At 37.9% G+C, this 26890-nt stretch overlaps 1 protein-coding gene across 2 annotated transcripts in view; it reads left to right on the top strand.

Annotated features, from left to right (window-relative positions):
* The window catches only part of ankrd27 (ankyrin repeat domain 27 (VPS9 domain)), a 668625-nt gene that overhangs the window by 341205 nt on the left and 300530 nt on the right, over window positions 1-26890 (top strand). For both annotated transcript variants that reach the window (XM_039763577.1, XM_039763578.1), the window contains exon 14: window positions 10544-10668. In XM_039763577.1, the coding sequence (XP_039619511.1) occupies window positions 10544-10668 (125 nt within the window). The remainder of the gene's footprint in view (window positions 1-10543; window positions 10669-26890) is intronic.

Raw genomic sequence — 26890 nt, 5'->3', positions numbered from 1 at the left:
CAGTCCTTCACACGTGAATATTTAGCGGCAGTGTTTGTATTGGATTGCCGCTGATGGACGGCCTTATATGGGCAGGCACTAAATTACAAACGCTAGTGGCAGCCTGTCTATGAACTTAATTTAATATAAACTTACGGTTCACGCCGTGCTTTGTTTCCGCAGTAGTTGTACTTATGAATATGCTTGTATGCATCATTTGCTTCATAATGTTTTTCTGCCTTCTCAATTGTGAAATGGCGTTTTGTGCTAATCGCTGTTTGGAGTTCTTCCTTGTTCTCTACGTACTTACGTAGGAGGCGTGATGATGTCACACGAAACACCGCCCCCCACGGCCATCTCCAAATCAACTCCATTACATTATATGTAGAAAAATAGGTTCCAGTTATGACCCTTACGCATAGAATTTCGAAATGAAACCTGCCCAACTTTTGTAAGTAAGCTGTAAGGAATAAGCCTGCCAAATTTCTGCCTTCTACCTATACGGGAAGTTGGAGAATTAGTGATGAGTGAGTGAGTGAGTGAGGGCTTTGCCTTTTATTAGTATAGATATATATATATAGATATATATATATAGATATATAGATATATATATATAGATATATATATATATAGATATATAGATATATATATATATATATATATATATATATATATATATAGATATATATATATATATATATATATATATATATATATGCGAGCAGCTGTTGCTGGGGGTGCCAGAAAATTGTCATCACGAACAGAGCCTTACTGGAAATTTGCGGCATTTGAATTGAAATGGGAGATCAGACGGTATAACGATGATGCGAGGAATACATTCAGAGTGTTCTGCTGTTTTTTTTGTGTAGCTGCCTTCACACAACTTCTCCGCTGGTTTTTTGTGAAGCAGCCTTTACATAGCTTCTCCGCTGTTTTATAAACGAACGACATATAAAGCCATTTTATATGCCTTTTTCCTAGCTTTACCAAGGATACTGCCTTTTTATTTAATCCACGGGTTCTCCGTTGTTTTATTGTTTGTTTATTACGATTAGTATAGTTCTCCCTGAGACTTATTAATTGTCATCGCGAAGCAGAGCCTTACTGGAAATTTGAGGCATTTGAATTGAAATGGGAGATCAGAGGGTATAACGGTGATGCGAGGAATTCATTCAGAGTGTGGCGCTCTGCTGGTTTTTTGTGTAGCTGCCTTCACACAGCTTCTCCGCTGCTTTATAAACGAACGCCATATAATGCCGTTGTTTCTCCTTGGTTCGCGGTTCTGTACTGTTTTATTGTTCGTTTATTATGATTGTTATGGTTATTGTGTAGCTATTCGAGACTTACTTTACTGTTGAGGTACCCATCTCCTTTATTTAATCTGCAGCTTGTACGCTGTTTTTTGTTCGTTTATCACGATTATAGATATTAATCGATTCCCTTCTTTAGCTGACTGCCTGCCCATATAAGGCGCTCCGCTGGTTTTTTGTGAAGCAGCCTTTACACAGCTTCTCCGCTGTTTTATAAACGAACAACATATAAAGCCATCCTTTTTCCTTGCTTTACCAAGGATGCTGCCTTTTTATTTAATCCACGGGTTCTCCGCTGTTTTCTTGTTCATTTATTGCGATTATTTTACTTCTCTTTATATATCACGCTGTCAGTTCAGCACTCTGGTTGTAATATGACGAAGCTGCGCAAGCTCACTCTTGAGAATGCAACATATAGTTGTCCAGGAGAAAAGCAATCTTGCCTGAAATTAATGGCAACCTTTTGTATGGTCAGTCCCTGAGACTTATTACTTCTCATCGCGAAACTCTTCCTTTTTTTCTACGTACTGCGGTCACAGTCAGTTCACATGATTACATGGGAGGCGTGATGATGTCACACGCAGCTCTGCCCCCCACAGCCATCGAGCTAACATCCATTACAGTATATGGAGAAAAATAGGTTCCAGTTATGACCATTACGCGTAGAATTTCGAAATGAAACCTGCCCAACTTTTGTAAGTAAGCTGTAAGGAATGAGCCTGCCAAATTTCAGCTTTCTACCTACACAGGAAGTTGGAGAATTAGTGATGAGTGAGTGAGTGAGTCAGTCAGTCAGTGAGGGCTTTGCCTTTTATTAGTATAGATACATATGTCTCTGTTTTTTGTCAGTGTAGCTTTGACATTATGGACCATTAGGTGCATACTAATTCAGCGTGGGCAGGAACGCTCAATAAAAGTGAATAAAAAAATTTCATTGACGGCGTGATACAAGGCATTTTTGTGTCAGCTTTTATCCATCCAGATCAGAGAATTTCCAGTTCCATTGTCTCAAAACACCACTCATATCTACAGTTATTCCGAGTTTCAGATAAAAAGTAACCGCGTCAGATCTGGGTTGGCGGATGGGTGTTGTATCGTGATCATGACTGAGAGAATCAATGTGAGAAAAAGCGCTAACTTTTACAAGTACTATAAATTTACAGAGGCTGTTACAGACACAAATCAAATGTATGTTTTTATTGTGTAGTATTAACAATAAGAGCAGCTCACTACTCATAACGCTAACTTTGCCCGGGGAGCCGGTATCGAACTGACATCTCCAGATTATAAGTCAGCAGATCCTACCGCTGCTCCACAGAAGCTGGCGTATTGTACTTGCACTATTTGTTTATTTGACTAGAGAAATGGTTTTAATATCAGACATAATAGAATAATTTAAGAAGCGCGAGCAGCGTGGGGGACAGCTACAGTAATATTCAGATCCATCATTTTAGAAAAGTAATCAGTGAAAGAAACATCACATAAATCAATATTATTCACTGAAATATCAATATTAAGAACAAGATCAAGGGTGTGACCGAGAGAGTGAGTTGGCATTTTAAAATGCTGTATAAAATCAAATGAGTCCAACAGTGATAAAAAGTCATTGACCAAAGGTTTCGATTGACAACAAACGTGAATTTTGAAATCGGCAACAATAAATACTTTGTCATGGGAGAGGGTGATATCAGCCAGGAGATCAGAGAATTCAGAAATGAAAGTATTATTAATTACAGGAGGTCTATAAACCATGGCAAACAGCAGAGAAGGGGAGCTGCACATTTCGAAAAGTTGAAGTTCAAAGCTGCTTAACGGACCCTTTGTAAGGCTCCAACACAAGAACATACTTTTAAAAACAGTGGCAATGCTCCTACGACGAGTCAGACGAGGAGAGTTTAAAAATGAATAACCTGATGGAACCAAGTCAGTAAAACATGAAGAGTCCCCATTTAAAATCCAAGTCTCAGTGATGAACAAAAATTCCAGATTATTTGAGGTAATAAAGTCTTGCTGAATAAAAGTTTTATTAGACACTGATCTCGCATTGAAAAGAGCAGCCTTGATAGAAGTAGAAGAGCTTGTTGCAGGATGAGCACGGGTGAGCGTGCGGAGATTAGCAGTGTTTACTACTCGATTGCAGACCGATGAAAAGTGATGCTGTCTTGAAATGGAGAAATTAAATCTGATGTCCTGTGCCTATGAACCAGTGATAGAATTCTGAGCAGGAGAAGATGGGTCATTTACGACTCTCAGGCATCGGAAATCAAAGCTCTGGGACTTGAGTTGGCGTTGTTTAACAGCAATTCCGGCTCTTTTCCCATGACGGCGGCAGGTCTGTTTGTGTCTCTGAGGGGCATTTAACTCACTGACACAGGTGAACACTGGCGTCCATTTAAGAAGTCAGGAGATGAATAAAACAAAGGTGTTGGTTCACAAACAATTAAATCAGGAGAGGAAAATTCAGAGGAAAGGAAGGAAAGGAAGCCAGAAAATATGTTTGGTAAAGACTCATGATCATAGGACAGTTATTGTTGGGAAAAACTAAAACATAAAAGCAAAGTTAAAACATAGACTAGAGAGATGAGCAGATGGCCAGCCATACCAGTAGGCGCCATCTTAACTTATTATAATCGATCAAAGCAGGAACTTGGAGAACTTCTTACCCATTCTGAGGCTGTGGGGGGATGGTATATCAGTCTGCTTGGGCTTATCGACACATTTAGAAGACAATAGACACTGATGGATAGGTGCAAAGGGATTTAAGTTGGGCCAGAGTTAAGAGTTTTTTCGTAGGCTCTGGAAATTCTAGTGTTATTGGTATCGTGACCTGAATACCATGGGCATGGTCAAATGCCATCACTGGGTGACCTCTTGGAGTTGCAGGTGGATGAGAAAGGCTGGTTATCGACCATGCCTCCTCGCAACATAGGATGATATTGCTTACCCCTTCAAGCCTTGAAGGTTATTCCCAGGCAAACATACATGACTGTAACTGTATTTCCTAGTTACATAAGAATCTTAAATGTTTTGCTATATGACAATGCATAATCTATGGGAGGTTCCTAAAACCCCCATATGTAGAATTGAATTAGTATATTCTAACCAGGGCGGCACTGTGGTGCAATGGTAGCGCTGCAGCCTCGCAGTAAGGAAACCCAGGTTCACTTCCCGGGTCCTCCCTCTGTGGCGTTTGCATGTTCTCCCCATGTCTGCATGGGTTTCTTCCCACAGTCCAAAGATATGCAGGTTAGGTTCATTGTCGATCCTAAATTGTTCCTAGTGTGTGCTTGGTGTGTGTGTGTGCGTTCCCTGCGGTGGGCTGGCGCCCTGCCCGGGGTTTGTTTCCTGCCTTGCTCCCTGTGTTGGCTGGGATTGGCTCCAACAGACCCCCGTGACCCTGTTTGGATATAGTGGGTTGGATAATGGATGGATACGCTAACCATTGCTAACAGCTCTGACTAAATATCATTATTCTCAGTTAGTGACCAGCCTTGCCATGTGTAAGGTGTATAGGGCATATGGTTTTAAACTGTGCCTACGTGCCTTTTGTGTGTGTTAAGTAACATGTAAGACAAAGCACTTATTTACGTGCTGTGCTGTACGCTTAAAGTATATAGAAGAAGTTAAGAACTTTTAAGTACAGAAATTTCTCAAGAAAAGTTTAGAGAGGATACATTTCTCCTTTTTTTGCCTTTTATTCTACATGTGTAACAACTTTTTTCTTTATTCTTGTGAGGATTATTTGCTTGTAATTTTCACTAAATATTTTTAAAACAAACTTTTGGACTGAGAGATTTCTTTCAGCATGTGTTTTATCCGTGCTTGGCAGCTACAATAACAATAGCCATATTTACAGTTTGGTTGATACCTGTGCATGTTTTTAATACAGTTTAAGATGCTTAACTACTTCAAAAAAAGAAAGAAAAGAAACTACTGAAGAAATGAATATAAAGCCACAAAGTGTAGATGGTCTATCAGATGTAAACTCATAATATTAGCGGTTTGCCACAGAGGCTGAATTAATTCATTCAGGCCATCCTACTTTAATCACTTGAGATTTACAGATAAGGGCGGCATGGTGGCGCAGTAGTAGCGCTGCTGCCTCGCAGTTAGGAGACCCGGGTTTGCTTCCCGGGTCCTCCCTGTCGTGGAGTTTGCATGTTCTCCCCGTGTCTGTGTGGGTTTCCTCCGGGTGCTCCAGTTTCCTCCGACAGTCCAAAGACATGCAGGTTAGGTGGATTGGCAATTCTAAATTGGCCATAGTGTGTGCTTGGTGTGTGTGTGTTTGTGTGTGTCCTGCGGTGGGTTGGCACCCTGCCAGGGATTGGTTCCTGCCTTGTGCCCTGTGTTGGCTGGGATTGGCTCCAGTAGACCACCGTGACCCTGTGTTCGCATTCGGCGGCTTGGATAATAGATGGATGGTTGGTTTACAGATAAAGTCTTTTAGATATACAACAGTATTGAAACAACCCTCTGACTGAACAGCGCCATTGAAATCAAACATATTATGCTAAATTTAATAACATACATGTGTACATTTAGTAGCTGCATAAAAAGAAATGAGCAAAATTTTTGCTCAGATTTCAAGCCATCTTTCATTGCCATTCATTCAAGCATATGAATATCCACTAATTTAGTAGAAGGACCATGGAAGCTTTTATGCATTCCAGCAAAGAAAGCATCATCAAAGAGACAGGTCCACTGGTTGTGGACTGACTTGATCGTGGACCAAGGCAATTTATCCCTTGAGAAGTAATGGAAATAGACTTAATCCATTTCAAGCCTCCAAGACTCCCATACCTAACCTACTTAATACCCAGAATTGAGTTTTGTGCATATTAAAATTGTGTTTTATGGAAAAACACATGAGTAAAGAATAAATGTGCAAGAGATTGACACAAGAATGAGCATAGCATAGCCCACACAATTTAAATTAAAAAAGAAAATTTACTATAACAGGACATTCCCTATCAGCACTCCCTGAAGGATAATCATTCAGAATATCAGTTTGTATTTTCCTAGTCTTTTAACAAATAATAGCCTCTGATTGGCTATCACCAGAATGCTGTCTTTCAGTTATCTAAAGTAACAATAATCTTTCAACTTCATCAATTGCTGGTGGTCTGTTTTTACAGAGTACACGTGACACACCCTTAGAAATTTCAGCTTTTTTAATTTACTCTGTTTTTCAAAATCGTAAATATAGTAGATTTAATCATGCCATACGAAGCTGCAAGATCAGTCATACATATATCTCTCTCACATTTTTCAATCATTTCTTTCTTTTTTCTATTGTTTTTGATCATTGTACCTTCTTTGGTTTTGGACCCATTATTATTTAGTAAAAAGCACAAAATAATCGCTAAATAACAGTAATATTACTAGCACAATAAGGAATGTTGTTTACAAAGCACTGGGTAATGCCAAATTTAATGTTTTAAGGATTTATTTGTGACGCAGAAATCATGCATATGAGTGGAAGGTGTTTACTTCTTTGACCGTGCTTTGGAATTTTGGTCATGTTCTGATGCATTTTTGGGCATGAAAAAAACGGTTGTGATGCAGGTTGTATGTGCAAAAGTATGTTCATGCTGCAGGGTTTTACTGTAGCACGTTTTAACATTACCATGATAATTCTGAAAACTAATAAATAAATAAATATAAATATAAACTGATAATTTTGGTTATTATAATCATGATGTGAAATTTTGGTATCGCCCCAGTCCTACATACTAGCAAGGTTATTATAGTTAACAAAAACTAAACTCAAAACTGAAACTATTATTAAAAAACATTTTCATAAACTGAAATGCAATAATTAACAAAACTGAAATGAAAAACTAAAACTAAACAAAACTATTAAACTAGCTGGAAAGACTAAATGAAATTAAATAATATTTTACTAAAAATTTTTTGTTTTCATTTTTGAATGAATATTTTCGCTGTTAGTCTTTACCCTTGTAACTTTTAACTCTAAAACAGAAAGTAGTCTACCATGAACCACCCACATATATTCATCCACTGAGCGGCAGCTGGTGAAGGAGGGTGGGTGATCACAAAGCATTTGCGGTGACAGATCAAGCTGAATATGGGTGTGTAAAGTGTGTGAAATAGAAAGCGGTTTACTGTGCCACCTTTCTTTGCGCTTGTTGTATATCAGGATGTAATTCAAAGCCTGAAATTGGAATGTGCTAGTCAACAAAACCTTTACCATATGGACAGGAAAATCATGAGTGAGTAACTGTTCATTTTATTTCTCAGGTGCATGCTTTTTGTTGACAATAATTCACCTTCACACAGGAAAAATCCTTTTTGAAAATAAAACTGCACTGATTAAGAGTTTAACTAGATCAACATACAAGATCATCATATTGTTACTGACCAATCACTTTTGCTTTAAAATGTCATTTAACATTGAAGCGATACAAACCTTGTAATGTTCCTGAGTTGGCAATGTCACTGCCGAGCTTACATGTAGGTGAAAAATTAAACATACTAAAGTGTTTTTGTATTTATTCTGTATTTATTAATTTCTTTTTTTAGTTGATGTTCACAGATCAAAATACCTGATATTGTGAAAGTAATCCAGTAGCAGAATTATGTTTTAAAATATTTGTCCCCCTTTTTTCAATTTTTCTCTCTCAAACTAGATATTTGAAACATTATATTATTTTTGTTCTTAACATCAGCCATATCATACACATTGCATACCAGGGATTTTTCCTGCCTTGCATTCAAACCTGCTGGTGTAGACTCCAAGTTTAATGAGATCCTGCTCTAGATAAACTGGTTTATATAATGCATATATTGTTCCTAATCTCAGATGCTGTCCATACTCCTAATTATCTGCTCTTGCTCTGCTCATTAACACTAGAATTACCAGAGCCTACGAAAAAACTCGTAAATCCATCCCACCTTAAATCGACTTCTTAAAATCTTTCACAGCTCTCCACCAGCGTCTTTTGTCATGTAAATGTGCTGATAAAATCAGGCTGCATGCAACCGGCTATTCTGTCCCCCCACCGACTTAGAACATGCACAAACTTCTCACAGCTCATGCCTTGATTGATTTTCTGGGAGTGAAATGGAGTTTTAGAGTGGAAATAATAGATCATTGTTTGGAACACACGCATTTCATGTGTGTTCTTTTTCTACAGTAATCTGTGTAAACACATTGTTAAAACAGAAACGTTTTTTATATTCTAGTAGTAGATGACAAAATGCAGGCATAAACTATATAATGTATGAAGCCTAAAGTCCAAATATCAAATAAATACTTTCACAAAAGGTACAAATCTAACACAACAATTGCGCTTTTATTCAAAAATATAACTGCAGAAACAAAAAGCCGCCTTAACATGCGACATTGACACCCGTTTATTATGACTGCCTCTGTGTAGCATGAAATGCATGTGTTCCAAACAACGATCTATTATTTCCACTCTAAAACTCCACTTCACTCCCAGAAAATCAATCAAGGCATGAGCTGGGAGAGGTTTGTGCACGTTCTAAGTCGGAGGGGGGGATGAAATAGCTGGCTGCGTGCAGCCTGATTTTATCAGCACATTTAGATGATGCTGGTGGAGAGCTGTGAACGATTTTAAGAAGCAATTTAAGGTGGGACGGATTTACAAGTTTTTTCGTAGGCTCTGGTAATTCTAGTGTTCAGGGTTTACTGTTCTTATGCATGGGGTATTTAAGTCTCGCTGCCCCTAACCAGAGCACAACATGCTTGTTTTTCTTTGCTTCAATACAGTGTCTAAAGATCAGACTTGACACACTTAAAAAGGTTTTGGGCAGCCACCTGTGTATTATCCCTGGCTGCAAAAAGCTTTGAAAGTAACAGAGATATTCATAAGACTGAGTCCAAAACAGAACTGAACTTGAGTTGCAAAGATGATGGTTTTAAATAATCAGGCTGGAATTGACCGTCTTCTGACATCAATCGAGGCACCGGAATCAGTAGTGATGCCAGTCAATGCCCCGGAAGTGACATCTTCAAGATTGAGTCAGACAGGTTTTCTCACAGCTGGTCTGTAGAGATAACAGGAGAAGATTTAGTGCACCCAGCCACCCCAGACCTGGTGTGGAATTACCTTTACTTGGTCCATACAACGTCCTCCTACTCGCACTTGCGTGACAAGAGCTAGGTTAAGTCTGCTCACTGATTCAAGCCTAAGAGCCCTGTTCTTCCTAAGTCCTCATGATTTTCATGATCACACAGTAGAATCTATTTTCTAATTTTTGATATTTTTTCAGACCTGCAGGTAGAAAAATTTTGTCTATAAATTGTATGTGCCTGAGATTATGGGCAATTTTTGAATGCAATATTGAAGACATTCATTATAAGCACATTGTCTTGGAGCAGGGTATATTGTGTGCGGTAGACATTTAGAGTAAAAAAACCTGAAGCCTTAAAATTCCCCTAAATTTCATTACAAATTGACACATTTTGGGCAATAAAATGAAAAGATTAAAAGTGCTAACAGTTGATGCACATTTGTTTAGCACAAATGACATAGAAAATATTTAAAAAATTATAAAATTATCTAAAATTATTCATATTCAGTATCTGGTTTTGATTATGCTTGTTTTTATCAGGCGTAAACAAAACCTGATAGTAAACTATGTAGTACAGTAAGCTTCCACTAACATGAAACTAATATTATAACCAAACTAACCAAACCTGTTAAGTCTACAGCCTTGTCTGATTTTGATACAAAACTAAATTCCATAGTAGCTCTTTAACCATATCATAATTACTTAAACTAAAACTGAAACTAATAGACATAAAAATGAAATAGAAATGTCCTTGTGAAATAAAAACCAAGTTAAAACTAAAAATACATAATGAAGGGAAACTCAAACTAAACTGAATTTCCAATTAAGGTTATGTAGTACTAGGTTGTTGTACCGTGTTAGCCATTACGAATGTAGAGAAAAGCCAAGCAAAATGACACCTTTTATTGGCTAACTAAACAGATTACAATATGCAAGCTTTCGAGGCAACTCAGGCCCCTTCTTCAGGCAAGATGATTACATCTGGAGCAAGGTGTCATTTTGCTTGGCTTTTCTCTACAATTAAGGTTAGAAAAAATATAGAAATAAAAACCAATATAAAATGGCAAAACTATAACCTTGCATACTAGGAACAAACCCACTAATTTAGTTAAACTACCCATTTTACAGTTGTAATAAATACCAAGCCTTTGAAATTCCAGGAATTTACAAATTGTGTGATTGTGTTTTCACAGCATATTGCCAATGGCAGTGATAATGAAGTGGAAAAACTACTGACTGAACAAGAAATTGAGCTTCAGAAAGCAGACTCATGTCATCCACTTTGTTCCTGTGAAAAGTGTGTAAAACATGTATCAAAGTAAGCATCCTCAGTGTTTGGCTAGAGTTTTTCATCTAAGACATTCCTAAAAGTTTGTATACTGTTTATATTCATTATATCTTTTATGTTTTATGAACTGCATTCTTTTACTATATGAAAAATTTTACATTTATAGGATATATGCAATTGATGCTATACTATTGTTTATGTATTCTGTGGCCATTTTATTTGATATACATGCTCTTTAATGCAAACAGTCTGCTCTTGAATACAGTCATGTTGCTGCTATTCAGTATAAATACTACAGGCATGGAAGAAACGTAAACCACAGTATTATTTAACAAACAGATATTTAATATTATAGGGATTCAATTACTGTCACAATGACCACCAAACCATATTTTTATGTACAGTATTTTTGACACCCTACATGTAAAGGGTGTCTCTCTTTGATTTCTTCCATTTTTTTCTTTTACACTGGTCTTTTATTTTGGGACTTTAGGGTATATAGGCTAGGGGAATGTCGAAAAGCTGGGTCTATTAATGCCAAGCGTGTCATTCCTTGTGTGAATTTGGGCTATAAAAGAAATAAATTGTCTTTGTTGCCCAAGACGTTTATCTAGAAGAAGAGTGCTTAGTTAGGTGACTAGCAGAAAAGCAGGATAGCTAATCCTGAATGCATATATCCTGTTTTCCAGTCTTCTAATCAGTGGGTATTGTTTTACAATTTAATTAAGGGTAGAAAGGAAATAGCTTTTACTGCTCTTCCTAGTTCCTAAAGATCAAAGGTAATGCAAAATAAAATAATGAGATTTTGCATTTAGAATACTAGAACAATCTAGACCAGAACATGCCTTTGGCCCAAAAAAAGCCTGCCAGTCCTATCTACTTAATTCTTCTAAAATAACATTAAGTCTAGCTTTGAAAGTCACTAAAGTCCTACTGTCTACCACTACCATTTAACTACCACAATTTCACACATAGGCAGGAGATTTAGTCCAAATGGGTAAAACCATTGTCTAAGTGACTTGGTTTGAATGTTGGTGCCATCCGTGGTCTTTTTCTCAGCTATCCACTTGGGGTTTCCACACACTACAGTCTCTATATTCCTAGTTGAATTGTAAGGATATGTCAGTTGGATAGGATGTGTACATAAGTCAGAAGTGATCCATTTAGCCCGAAGTGCTTGTTTATGAATTCATTGACTGTTGTAGCTTTGGGCAATAAGTCAAGCCCCAAAGCCAATATAAAAACTAGAAGTCACAAATCAAAAGTGACCAGAGTTCATTGATAAATAACTAATCTAAGTAAGTTTCTTTTTTTAACCGTTTTTTTCTGTTTCTCTACTTACCTCTCAAAGTTTTGTGAGTAGCCAAATTCAGTGCAACCTGTTCCTAACATAAATCATAAAAAGACACAATTTTCAAAATAATTAAACCAAATAAAAACAAATTGGTTCCAGTATATTTGTAACAGTCTAGATTTTCAAAAAAAATGAACATGATTAACAAAAAACATCCACTGAAAGGCATTGTTGGGCAAAAGCACCTCATTGTAGAAGTGGAAGTATATTAAAAAATGTCTGAAGTAAGGGACTTGCTAATGGAATCAAATGGAAATAGAACAGTCTAGCAAAGAATAAAACTCCACAAAACAGAACAATCAAGTCTAACTATTAAAGTTGTGATTAAACAATATTCAAAAGGATATTTAGGATAATTGAAAAATTAAAATAAAAGTTAAAATATGTATGCAATTGGCATAAACAAGATTTCATTACCACACTTTCATTCAAATATATAGCGCAAAGTGATTTATAAGAAGCAAAAGTAAGAAATATAAAATATAATAAAATTTAAAAATATATAATAAAAATAGACAAAACAATTAAGAAAGCAAATTAAAGAGTAAAGAAAAATAAGTCTTAAAGTAAGCATTGCATACATGTAGTAGTTAAGTCTCTACAAAGTGTAACGGCTAAAGTTAGAGTTGTTCAAGTTGCCACAGGAAGAGAGGAAAACAAAACACTACAGCTAGTGGGCTGATGAAGAAAATTAAATAAAAATGACTGACTATTCTCTCATGGTATTCTACCTTACATAAAGTTTTTCATTATTGTTCTGATACTCGGCAGATCTCTTCAGTGATGTGGAGCATCCACATCCAAACCAAAGGCAGTTATAGAGTACTTTGGTCAGGAGGCAGTGGAACCAGAAAATAAAGGGAGAAAGGTAGTGGTTACTGAAGAGTACAGACAACAGGCATAAAATATTGCAGTACATATTATAATCTATTTCAAAAGATCCAAAAAAGACGGAATTGCACAAAGGCCAAATTAAAGAATTGGGTTTTTAATTCATAAGGGCTGGCCTTGGTACTGTAAATTTGTAAAGGAAATAAAAGTAAAGGAAGGCATCATGATTAGATGACTGGCTGCATGTATTGTCTCCTCAGCTGTACATCATCATTCATATTTTCAAGGTGGTGTAATAGTAATAAAATTACTTCAAGATAAAATCCAATTTCCAAAAGATGAGTAGTTCATATTTCTGTGGTCTGGAAAGAAAGTAAGGATATAGTACTGTACTATGACACTGCTTTAATAAAACAAGAGTATAAAAAACTCTGCAGCATTCCAAACTTCTTTAAATAATATTATTAAAAAAAACTTTTAATCAGTGATGCACAACATTAATAATACAAGTGGTGTGGGGGATACAAAACCTCTAAATGTCTGGTTAAAGTTAAGTTCAAAAAATGAATTATAACATGGAATTAATTTCAGCAGAAATATATGAATCTTGTTAAACTGTTTTACCAGTAGAATATCACCATTTAGCAGAGTAGAAGACTTTCTAACATTCTTATTCATTTTTGGCTCACAGAAGCAGAAGCAGATTAGTGTACCAGAATTTGCGATTACAATTAGCAATATAGGGGAGCAGACACCCCAAAATATAAAATGAGCAAGAACGTTCAGAGCCTTATATTCAGTTAAGAGTATTTTAAAAAAAAATCCTAAAAAATATAGGCAACCAGTGTAATGTTACAGAGATTAGTGAAATTAGCTTAAATATTATTTTTTTTTCAATTAAAACCATTGCTCCTGCATTCTGACTGTAGTTGATTTATGTATTTCCTAGGGCAGGGGTGCCCACACTTTTTCGGCTTGCGAGCTACTTTTAAGGTTGAAATGATATATATATATACACAGTGGTACCTCGGTATACGTCCTTAATCCATTCCAGATCCTTTATCCTTTGACTTATACCAAACAGGACGTAAACCAAACTAATTTTTCCCATAAGAAATAATGAGAAAATGATTAATCCGTTCCCATGGAAAAAAAAATCCTATTGTTATTGGCATATTATACATTGATGGAGTTGTATAAAATAATTTAAACACTGCTTAATACTAAAATACAAAATACAAAAGCAATTAGATGAAATAAATGAAAATTTTACCTCACTTTACTTTTTAATAACATCTTTGTTTTTCACAATCGTAGATACCGTCGTTCTCGGCAAACGGTATACAACAGCCATGTCCCGGATACGCATGCCACCTTCATACTTTTCAACAATCAATTCAAATTTACGTGAAAAAACACAAAATCACATTGTGACGATGTGCATTTGCTGTATGCTCCCATCTGCTGTCGGGGAGCCCTTGAACCCTACACTGTCAATAATGTGCCTCACTGCTAAGCTCATCGGTAACAACAAAGCAAAGGGATGGTGAAAAGTGCAAAGTGCTCTTATTAAAACAATCAACAAAACAAAGTGTAGTCTCCAAAGTTCCAATAAATAATCCATAAAATCAGAAGTGAAATGTGGAGGTATAAACAATAGAAAAAAAGTCTTCTTAAAAACAACGAGGTTAAAATACAACAGGAAGCATTCTTTAAAATGAAAAAACCAAGAAGAAGTCCAGTGCCTTTTTACCTGGTGGCCCCCCTGCTTCCCAACAGGTGAGTCGCCCTACTTGCAGCTGACGTTCACTCTGCCTACTTCAGCTACTACATGCGCTCGCTATCTCTCTCTCTCTCGCAACCTCCCATGCATTCTTTCTTTTTCCTCCCCTTCTAGCCAAATCCTGCTTCTATTTATCAAGATAAGCAGCCCCAGGAACAATCACGAATGTGGATGGTCTTTCACCTGTGCACTTAGGTGAGAAATGCTCACATCGCGAATCGCCCTGAGAACCTCTTCAGCCACACAACCACCACGCCCCCTCACCAAGCCGTGAGCGTGGTGATTATTTATTTTAAAACCGGGCTTTGACAGGAGCTGTGGACCCGCTATACCACAGCGCGGGTTGTTCACTGAATGCTAGCAACTGCCGTACTGACACTCGTGGGCAGTCGTGGCTTTGTCTCGAAAGAGGTAAACAACGGTAGCGTGCGGTGTTTTAGCACGCTAGTCGTATTCCAAACAAAACTCGTATACCAAGCAAAATTTTTCTTGTCCAAACAGGACGTATACCAAATTAGACTTATTCCAAAGCAGACGTATACCGAGGTACCACTGACATATACATAGATATACTGAATATACTTTATACATAAAATATAAGTTTTAGTACCTTGCATAAGTGAATAACCCTTATGGAACAATAACAATTCAATACATTTATGGTAACTACAATATTTGGATTTAATAATCAAATTTCATGTGGGAAAAGGCTGACTTGCATAAATAAGTAGAGCCGAATAATGCAGTCAAGGAGGTAGCACGTTTCCTCATGTTTGGGTATTTGTCCTCTGTGAGCAAGTTCCAAAACTGTCCATGATCCACATACTTCAGCTGAGTGTCATCCTGTAGTGTCAAAATCTCATCCTCCACTGTAGACGAGTTTTAGGTGAAACAGTGTTGCAATTTTTGATGCGAGTGAATCACCCTCAACATCTTCCCTAAATGGATAGCACTTAAATGTAGTGATTGGCTCAAGTAAAGCTCAAAGTCTGAAAGACAATTTTCAATCTACTCTGTGTAGCATATGCTGTCAAGTTGCGCACATGCCTTCCATTGCGTCTGCAGCTCTGACGCGAGGTTTTGGATGTTCCCCAAATCAAGGCGCTGAAAAATAACATCTGTCCGAAAAACTGGGATTTTAGTTCCCTCTCCTTTGTTTTTCTCAGATCGCTTTTCAGAAGGAACTCAGTTTTGTAGTTTTTATGAACAGTTCGAAAGTGCCTTTCCACATTTTCCTTCTTTGGAATAGCAATGATAGATTGACAGATCAGACAAACGCACTTCGACTGTGACATTGTGAGAAAAAAAAAATCCTCTTCCAATTCCACATCCAATTTTTTTTTAATCACTTCTTTAGTCGATATAAGTTGGAAGGCTAACTAAATCACAGCCAGAGTTTTGCAGTAGCTTGCGCGTTTGATCGTATGTCAATCAAGTGGCAAATGCCTTAGGGAGGATATACAGTACATCCGGAAAGTATTCACAGTGCATCACTTTTTCCACATTTTGTTATGTTACAGCCTTTTTCCAAAATGGATTAAATTCATTTTTTTCCTCAGAATTCTACACACAACACCCCATATTGACACCGTGAAAAAAGTTTACTTGAGATTTTTGCAAATTTATTAAAATTTTGGGTGTTGTGTGTAGAATTCTGAGGAAAAAAATGAATTTAATCCATTTTGGAATAAGGCTGTAACATAACAAAATGTGGAAAAAGTGATGCGCTGTGAATACTTTCCGGATGCACTGTATGATAGACTAATGTTTTGAATGCCTACCTTTGTGATCTACCTGTCGATTGCGATCGACGCATTGGGCACCCCTGTCCTAGGGAGTCCTGTTAGGTGTGCATTAATGTAGTCTTCAAAAAACAACTGCATTCATTTTTCTGCATTTCAGTATTTTAAAAGAGGTTGAACTCTTGTCATATTTATTAAGACTCTATGGGGCTTTGCACCCTGTTCGCTTCGCTCACCAACCGACCCCCCCCCAACCAGCGCTACATGCCATTGTGAAGATGGGGGCTGGACACGGCTGCTCCACCGAAACTCTTTGTAAATGGTGATACAATGGCAAACAATTACATTTTTTTTTTTGTTTAACCTCCTCTTTGCTCGATCAGCTGCTGGCTTGCTGCTTCTGCTGTGCTGCGTGATCTGCACTTCACTCACCTACCCCTTCATCCTCCACCAGTGCTATGCGCTGTTGTAAAGAGGGGGGCTGAACGCCCTCCAAGGAGATGCGGCCGATCCTCCAAAACCACTCTTAAACGATGATACAATGTTATTTTTTTTTTTCACCTCCTTGCTCAATCAGCTGCTGCCATGATTTGCATTTAATGGAGTGCTTTGAACATTTAAAAGCATGTACAGCACCTTTCCTTTTGTCTTACTGCCTTGTCTCTCTTGTCCCCAGACATCCTCAAACACTATGCAATCTCTTATCACTGTTCTGTTATTTCACCAAATAATTTCTGTTTATTTGCGTTAATGTGATCTTTACTCTCATTTTTTTTTCCAACTTCCATTATCTCTAACCTGCTCTGCATGTGTATTACGGGACTTGCTTCCAATGGTTGTAAATATGACATGACTTGTCCATCTCGCGGGACATGAAAATGTCTCTCTGTCTCTCTTCAAAAGATCACGTCTCATCACGAGATTTTTTTTTTATAATGGAGAAATAAAAAGCACAGTCTTAGTAGTATGGTTAACATGTGCAGGAAGATTTAAATATGCTTCCATAATAATTCCTTTATATGTGGCTTGATTTGTAAAATAATTTGATGAAGTTCATTTCTAAGACTCTGACTCTTTTTGATTGCTCTCTTATGTCATAATATGTGGAAATGCACTTTATTATATATATTATATTACAATTAATAAATATCTCCTTTCTAGAATGTGTTTTTAAAGAATTATCATTTGTAATATTATTTTTTAAAATATAGATCAATGCCTTTTTTGTATGCTGTCTTTCATTCTAGATTTTGGATATTGTCAATCAACTCACACAAAATCTCTTCTTATTGAATTTTTAGTTCTCTGACTTCTTGCTCTGGTCTTAACCTTGTCTCCAGTTTAGTAATATTATTTTGATGCTAGTTCAGTTGACTTACTGGTTCTGACCTTGTATCTTCTGACCATGTTTTCTCTGTGTGCCTTATCTTATTTTCCAATAATGACAGAACAGCTGTCAATAACTAAAATGTATGTGTTTTCTGTTGGCTTTTTAGCAATACACATCCATACTGAAATACATGTAAGACATTTTTAAAGAGGACTTTGAACTTAATGGTCATCTGTTGTTATTGATAAGTAAAATTGTGCATCATGTACATCCTGTAGCAGTGGTAAATTTAATTTATATTATAAAATAATCTGACCAGGATCAGGAATAGGAGCATGAATATTGAGAATAACACTGGGCCAGAATTGATTTCTGTGGCACTCTGTATACAATATTGTGAATTTTTGAGATGAAATTACTACAAGTAATGAGATTTTTTTTTTTTTACATTTATCCAGCTTAAAACACTGTTAGAAAGACCAACCCATTGTTTAAGGCAGTGGTTTCCAAACTCAGTCCTGGGATTGTTCACACCAACTTCTGTTTTTAATTGAACTCCTAGCCTAATTAAGTGAGCTGTTATTTCTGTTTTGTGTCAATATCATAAATACAAAAGTAAGTTTGGTAAAAGTAAAAAAAAATGTTCTGTGTATTATGATGCACAAATCACTGTCTTGCACCCCAAAACACAAGGCTGATTCTCAGCTCAGTACTTTAGCAAAACTAGCCTTTTTAGCTTGAAACAGGAACAGCATGGTTATTTATTTTAGTGGTATCTACCACTCTCCTATACACGGACACAGCAGTCAGGCAGGGTCGTAGCAAGGGTAGTGACCAGGTAATACTGTTTCCTGCATTTATAATGTTCTTTGCATCACCCATCAATGACAAGCGCTTATAGCACAACAGCTATCAGCTTGTAAAAGGGTTCAGAAACCTCACACCCCCAGCAAGCCCGCCAGCTTTGCCCACACCGGGCTCAGCAAGGAGGAAACAGAATGTCAGCATTGGTGTGTACAGACCCGGGACGGTGGCAAACACGACCACCGAGTTACCCAGGCGTTCATATCCTTCTGTTTGTACAGCCATTGCAGCGGGCCGTGGTCAGTCACCAGGGTAAACCATCATCCCCAGATGTAGTAGCAGAGGTCCTCCACCACCTACTGAAATCCCTGAAGCCTACAAAAAAAAACTTATAATCCCGGGCCACCTCAAATTCCTTCACACCTCTACATCAGCGTCTTTTGTTTTGTAAATGTGTCAATCGGCACAAGCAGTTTTCTCAGCTAAAGTCTGTTTACCTGCATGTCAGTGGCTTTGAGTTATATAGAGTAAACTAGCAGAATACCCGCGCTTCGCAGCGGAGAAGTAGTGTGTTAAAGAAGGTACGAAAAAGAAAAGGAAAAATTTTAAAAATAACGTAACATGATTGTTAATGTAATTGTTTTGTCACTGTTATGAGTGTCGCTGTGATATATATATATATATATATATATATATAAAATACCAGCCGCAGCGATGTCATGTGTTAAAGAAGTTATGAAAAAGAAAAGGAAACATTTTAAATATAATGTAACATGATTGTCAAAGTAATTGTTTTGTGTATTTGGTGGCAGCGCCACAAAGTTGTTTTCGTAGCTGCATCAGAAAATGTACCACAACGTCTGACACGCCTCCTTTTACTGTTTTCTCACAGCTTGGATTGCTGCTGTCATATATATATATACACACACACACACACACACACACATATATATATATATATATATATATATATATACACACACACACACATATCTTCATATCTACATATCTATATACATATTTACATATACACATATATATATATACATATACATACCTATCTACATCATATATACACACACACAAATTAGATGTATATATGTATATATATGTGTGTGTGTGTGTGTGTGTGTGTATATATATATATAATCTAGATAGGGGTGTGTGTGTGCATATATATATATGCACATACATACATATATATACACATACATATACTTGTGTGTATGTTTGTATGTGTCTATATGTGTGTGTATAGCTTTGGTCACTGAGTGCAAGGGAAAAATAATAAAATATAGTCTATAAGTTATTAAACAGTAAAACATTAACGCTTCAAGAAGTACAGGTACATTGAGCACTACTGGAGTGGTTATGGTAAACTACATTTTAAAGACTGTGTAACACAACAGGTAAGTAACTAACAGCAGCTAAAATGTATATGGATCATCTCTCGGTAGTAGATCCCTTTTGAAAGGCGCTACACGACGGCTGTGGTATAGAAATTACATTTTCTATGTGAATGTTCAAATTTGTGCCTCTGGTAATGTGCCTTACCGCAATTAAAGAAAATTAGTTTTGTGTCCTCTGCAGTGTTAAGAGAAAGGCTTTGGTTTGGGATAAAAGGAAAAAAGGTGTAAAGAAAGGAAAGTTGCCTTTTTCTTTTATATAGTATAGAGAGATGTGTTCGCTGACGTTATGATCGCCTTTTGGGGACAGTCGCGTGGGTCTTGTGTAGACTGGTGAGACGTCCCCGCCATTAATCGGCTGTGATGGCACTGTCAGTCCTCCACTCGTGTGCGTGTCTTCATAATCCGAGTAGGACCTCATAATCGTATACGCAAAAGAAAGTGTGAATCGCCTTAATATTATTTTGCCGTGGTGTAGAAAAGGGGTCCGTGTTTGCACTTGTCTGGGCTATAGCGCGGGGAGGATGAAAAAATTAAAAGTGCTCACTTTGACTTAAAGCAGAAGCGCAGTCAGCGTCTCAAAGGCCGGCACAGCTATGCACGCTGCGCTGGCTGCTCGACTTTGCTGGGCAGGAGACCCCTTTTGTACACACGTTCATGATATCAAAAGTCTCAGCTCTTTGGAGGTAATTCATATATTATATATATAGCAAAATACCCGCGCCTCGAAGCGGAGAAGTAGTGTGTTAAAGAAGTAATGAAAAAGAAAAGGAAACATTTTAATAATAACGTAACATGATTGACATTGTCATGAGTGTTGCTGTCATATATATGCCTTCCTAAATAAGTCGCCCTCGCTTTGCTCTTACTTCTTTACTGCTCATTTAATCATGGCTAGTGGGGGGAAAAATTATAAAATGGAAGGAGGATGGCTTTACCAAAACAATTATTGATGGCGAATCGATTATTCATAAAGCTTGAATTGGTGATCTGTTTTCTGTGTTAACCTCATATTTTTCATACTTCTTCTCAAACCAAGGGGGTGCGAGGGTAAAATGCGCTGATCAATGTAATCGGTGTACCAGGAAATCATGCATTGACAAAAGCTCCCCTTTGCTTGTAATGCAAAGTGTGATTAAATGCATTATTTTTAACGCTTTATGGAGCACATGCATCAAGCTTCTCAGCTGTGCTTGTGCTAAGAAAAGGAAAGATTTTAAAAATAACGTAACACGATTGTCAATGTAACCTTTTGTAAGTAGTGCCTGGAGGATTCAGTGTGGAGAAACTCTAGAGAGAGTGTGTATTAACTTGTGGATTTTTCTGTGAGTATTTGGTGGCAGTCTGACGGTTGCTTCGAAGACGGCGTTAGCTCTGAGCTCAGCTCAGAGAAATGGATGAATGGGGGGAGATGATGACGTGACTCCCCACCCGCCTTTAACTGTCAATCCCCACAAACACAGTCTCGAATTTGCATAAGCACACCCCTTCACCTACAATTTTAACTTAGTTACAAAGTGATCAAAACTCTCGTTTATATCCTGCGTCCTCTCATTAAACTTGTATCCCGCATTACCTGTGGGCATGTGAAACGCCAGCGGTAGCCTGTCTATGAACAATTTAAAGTTTAGGTTTACACCTTGCTTTCTTTCCAAGGTAGCAGCACTCATGAATATGGTAGTATATGTCACTTGCTCGCTTCTTATTGTTTCGCTGCCTTCTCAATTATATAATGCATGTTTTCTTAAGCGCTTTTTGGAGGTCTTCCTGGTTTTCTACGCACTGCGTTGACAGTCAGTTCACGTGATTACGTGGGAGGCGTGATGATGTCACACAAACTCCCCACGTCATTGCAGCTCAACTCCATTACAGTTAATGGAGAAAATACCTTCCAGTTATGACCATTAGGCATAGAATTTCGAAATGAAACCTGCCCAACTTTTGTAAGTAAGCTGTAAGGAATGAGCCTGCCAAATTTCAGCCTTCTACCTACACAGGAAGTTGGAGAATTAGTGATGAGTGAGTGAGTGAGTGAGGGAGTGAGGGCTTTGCCTTTTATTAGTATAGATACTATATCGTTACTTGGAACACATGCATTTCATGTGTGTTCCGTGTCTACAACAATCTATGTAAACACATTGTTAAAACAGAAACGTTTTTCATGTTTTAGTAATAATTTACAAAATGTAGATATGAATTGTATAATGTTTGAAGCCTGAAGTCCAAATACCAAGTAAACACTTTCACAAAAGGTACAAGTATAACAAAACAAGAAACTTTTATTTAAGAATATAACTACAGAAACAGAACCTGTGATAGGGTGCGACATTGACACGCCTTTAATATGACCGCTTTGGTAGCATAACGGTAAGAACTGCTAATCCTTAATCAAAAGGTCATGAGTTTGACCCTGAATGACTCAGTTTTGAGAAGTGAACTGCTCTTCTTCTTACTATTTTAAAATAAAAGCAGAAATTTGATTTGAGTTTGTAATAGCCGGTGTAAATGTTTGGTACTTGTAAAGGTTAGCTTTGTTCTTTTGTTTTTTTTATTTAGTTTTATTCTTCCAGTCACGTTCACGCTCCCCCCGATGTGACACTGCTGTTTTCACATAAAGACGCACTATAACAGAGTTGAACTCAGATGATGATAAGGGTTTTACATTGGAGAAAGAATGCACGTCACACATTTGCCGTCACTGTACTTCGTGTATATACACGGGAAGCTCCGCAGTCTACTCGTGACTTTACGCTGTAGGAAGATAAGTAAATAAATCAAGGTAAATAGATAAATAACATTCATTCTCGCTTTTCTATACAAAGTACAGCGACAGCAGTATCAACCTGCAGCTATAGACTCTGCAGTACGCAAGCAACTCTCCATGCTTGTGTTTAGATCTGGACTGTGTATGTGCCCAAAAAAAAAGTCTGGCTGCATTCTCGTGCCATTACTTGTGAAATGAAGTGTCAGCATGCACTTTTCGTGGCATTACACATGTATTTTTTGAGCATGCCCGTGTCCATCAAACACAGGCCGCTCTGCAGTCTACTTGTGACTTTACGCTGTACGAAATCTATACTAATAAAAGGCAAAGCACTGACTCACTCACTCACTGACTGACTGACTAACTGACTCACTCACTCACTCATCACTAATTCTCCAACTTCCCGTGTAGGTATAAGGCTGAAATTTGGCAGGCTCATTCCTTACAGCTTGCTTACAAAAGCTGGGCAGGTTTAATTTCGAAATTCTACACGTAATGGTCATTACTGGAACGTATTTTCGCCCATATACTGTAATAGACTGCAGCTTGATAGCCGTGGGAGGCGGAGTTTCATATTAAAGCATTTAACCAATCACATTTCAGCCATCATTTGTTGCCAGGCAGAAAAGCTTTCACAATCCAGTGTGCAGGCACTCTAACACAGAATAAATGTCGATTAACCTGTTGCTTCAACCAATCAGATTTTGAGTTGGTGTCAGTAGTGCCCTCTAGCAGGCGTACGGCAACATCACCATATTCAGCCCCATTGATTGAATAGAAGCCTATATGAGGAACTCTACGAGGCCACTGAATGCACCGCAAACGCTCAGAGCGAAAGATTGTCGCACGCACTACGGCCAACAATGGCAGGATTCTGGACAATATTATTTGCCAGACAAAGACCAGATTTCAAGAACACGAAAACCTGATGTTTGTCACGCTCCTTGAGCTCCAGAAGTTTCGGAAATACAAGAAAAATTTCACGCATGCAGCTTTCTCCAGTTTAACACAAGAGCCACGGAGCGCTTTTTGATCTCTCTCGGCTAAAAACAGAACTGACTGAAAATGTATGCCATGGATGATTTTATAGGAAAATCTCCCACTGATCTCCTTGACTTCCTTCATCAGAAAAATCTGAATGAGAGCATGGGGCAGCTCTTCACATTGGTATCTTTGTCGGTGAGCATTCCTGTGTACACTGCATCTTGTCGAGCGGACATTGTCAGCCCTAAAGCGAATTCAAACTTATGCCAGAAATACACCCCCATTTGTCAGCGACACGCGCTCACTCGCGCTCTCTCTTTCTCTGTAGCACACATACACCCCCCGTTAGCAGCACGCACTCGCTTTCTCTCTCTGTAGCGCACACCCCCTCCCTTCCCCCCTGTCAGCAGCACACGCTCGCTCAATCGCTCTCTCTCTCTCTCTGAACAGAGGGGAACATTTGAACAAATCCGAACTTTAATTTAAAAACCAACCACAAGCAACCAAAAAAGTAACAAGATCACGCTATTTTAGCCTTACAGCCCGATCGCTGTAAACACTTTTTTTAAAATGAGTTTTAAGCACAGCGGAAAAAAGGAACATTTGAAAAAAGAGAACAGTAACATTGCAACAATTCACGCTACGAACTGAAAAATTAACTTTTGAAAAATCTGTAATACAAAAACCACCAAGAAAACTAACCTTGCATGAGTTGAGTTCTGGCATGAAGTGGCTCCACAATGGAGGGATATTTTCCTTCAGGTGTTTTCTCTCTTGTGATTTCTTGGGTTTCTGGTGTTTTTAGTTGTTTAGCTGGTGGGAGCGAAAGCCTCATGCAGCCATTCCAAAAACAAAGACCTTGTGACCCAACCCTTCGTGTTTGCCCTCCACATTACTGGCAGTCTGGCTTTGTTTACATTGTGCTGCTTGAAAGCACGAGGGTTCTCAAATTGGTAAATGAGTAAACTGGTAAACAGTTTTTCCACCTCTTCCAGCACTTAAAGGCTCTGCCTGGTTAATGCTGTAACTCCTTTTTGCAATATCAGCTGCTTTAATAGATTCTTTCTGCTTTAGAATAGTCAAAATCGTAGATTTTGACTTCTTGTACTCAGCGGCAAGATCAGTAACACGAACGCCACGCTCAAACTTTTCAATAATTTCTTTCTTTACTTTGATTTCAATTTTCTTCAAAACTTTCTTCTCACCACTCTTCACTTGCTTAGAAGCCATAGTTAACTGCAAAAGCACACAAAATACTGTAGAGCACAAAGAGAGAGTGCAGGTAAAGCACACACATCTGACTGAGAACAATGAACAGGGAGCGGCTCTGCTTAAATGAACCAGCCAGGCAGGCACGCGGCTCGCTCTCGCTCTCTCTCTCTCTCTCTCTCTCTCTCTCTCTCTCTCTCTCTCTGCAGCAGGCAGGCAGTCTGACCGAGAACAATGCAACACGTGCGGAAATCATTGGCACACACAAACCGAAAGGGAAACTGGCTTGTTCATATACCGAGTGTGTGGTTGCGAAACGAGGCAAAAGTTTGGTGAACTTTTTGGTCGTGAACCGAGTTGTACTTGAACCGAGACGTTCGTGAACCGAGGTTCCACTGTACTGTCAATAAACGAACCACACGCCGTGGCGCAACATGAGAGGCTTCGCCTCTAGCTCTGACATTCAAGGTTCAATTCCCGAGAGGGGGTGCAGTGAGTGTGTACGCCTGATTAGCCCAGAATTAGGGCGAAACACAGGCTGTGTACTCTTTGCATTCTTTGACAGTAAAAATATTTCCATAGATTCAATATATATATATCAGCGCTTCTCGATTCATTTTACCCTCGCATCCCCTTGGTTTGAGAAGAAGAATGAAAAAATATGAGGTTAACGCAGAAAAACAGATCACCTATTGAAGCTTTATTAATAATGGATACTTTATTCGCTATCAATAATTGTTTTGGTAAAGCCATCCTCAGTGTAATCCTCTTTCCATTTTCTAATTGTTTCACGACTAGCCACGATTAAATGAACGGTAAAAAAGTAAGAGTGAAGAGAGGGTGACTTATTGAAGCAGGCAGGCGAGAGTTCAGTAGCTCGCAAACTCGATGTAATGCGTGTCAAGTCAATTTAAAATGTGCGATCAGATTTGAAAAAATATATCTTTTCAAGTTCTATTTGGATATAAGTAGGTTCTATTTAGTCGACAGAAATATCTTAGGTAGGAATGTAAGTTGAATTTAGTCTTTAAATTTCTATGGTGAAGAAAAATTTATGCAATGATGTCTACAGTTAACACTAGAATTACCAGAGCCTACGAAAAAACTCATAATTTACCCCCCCTTAAATTGCTTCTTAAAATCGTTCACAGCTCTCCACCAGCATCTTTTGTCATCTAAATGTGCTGATAAAAATCAGGCTGCAAGCAGCCAGGTATTCCATCCCCCCACCGACTTAGAACGTGCACAAACTTCTCCCAGCTCATGCCTTAATTGATTTTCTGGGAGTGAATTGGAGTTTAAGAGTGGAAATAATAGATCGTTGTTTGGAACACACGCATTTCATGTCTGTTCCGTTTCTACAGTAATCTGTGTAAACACATTGTTAAAACAGAAACGTTTTTTATATTCTACTAGTAGATGACAAAATGTAGACATAAACTATTTAATGTATGTATACATACATACATGTAATGTATTTCTTCAAAACGTCGAATGTTATTTTATTTGGTACAGACATGTCTCCATGCACTTTTTGTGGCATTACACATGTATTTTTTGAGCATGTCCGTGCCAAATAAATAACATACGACGTTCTGAAGAAATAATTTTATTACACGATTTACCTTTATTTATTTACTTACTTCCTAAAGTCACAAGTAGTGTGCAGAGGGCATGCTCAAAAAGTACATGTGTAATGCCACGAAAAGTGCCTGCTGACACTTTAGTATGCAAGCAATGGTATGTGCATTCTTGCTCCGATGTAGAAGGGAGCTGAGTTTACCTCTGTTACAGCGCGTCTATGTGAAAAGATGTAGGGGTTTGGTTTGTTTGGGCTCGTGAACGTGGCTGAGATAATAAAACTGACTTAAAAAAACAAAGTTAACCTTTACAAGTATCATAAATTACACTGGCTGTTACAGACTGAAATCAAATGTATGTTTTTATTCTAAAATAGTAAGACTAAGAACAGTTTACTTCTCAAAATGGAGTGGTGCAGGATCGAACTTGCGACCTTTTGATTCCCAGTCGGCAGCTGATTCTAT

The sequence above is a fragment of the Polypterus senegalus genome, chromosome 9, assembly GCF_016835505.1.
Source record: "Polypterus senegalus isolate Bchr_013 chromosome 9, ASM1683550v1, whole genome shotgun sequence".
Taxonomy (NCBI): Eukaryota; Metazoa; Chordata; class Cladistia; order Polypteriformes; family Polypteridae; genus Polypterus; species Polypterus senegalus.
The sequence above is the reverse complement of the archived record's forward strand: the minus strand, read 5'-3'. Positions and strand labels throughout refer to the sequence as shown.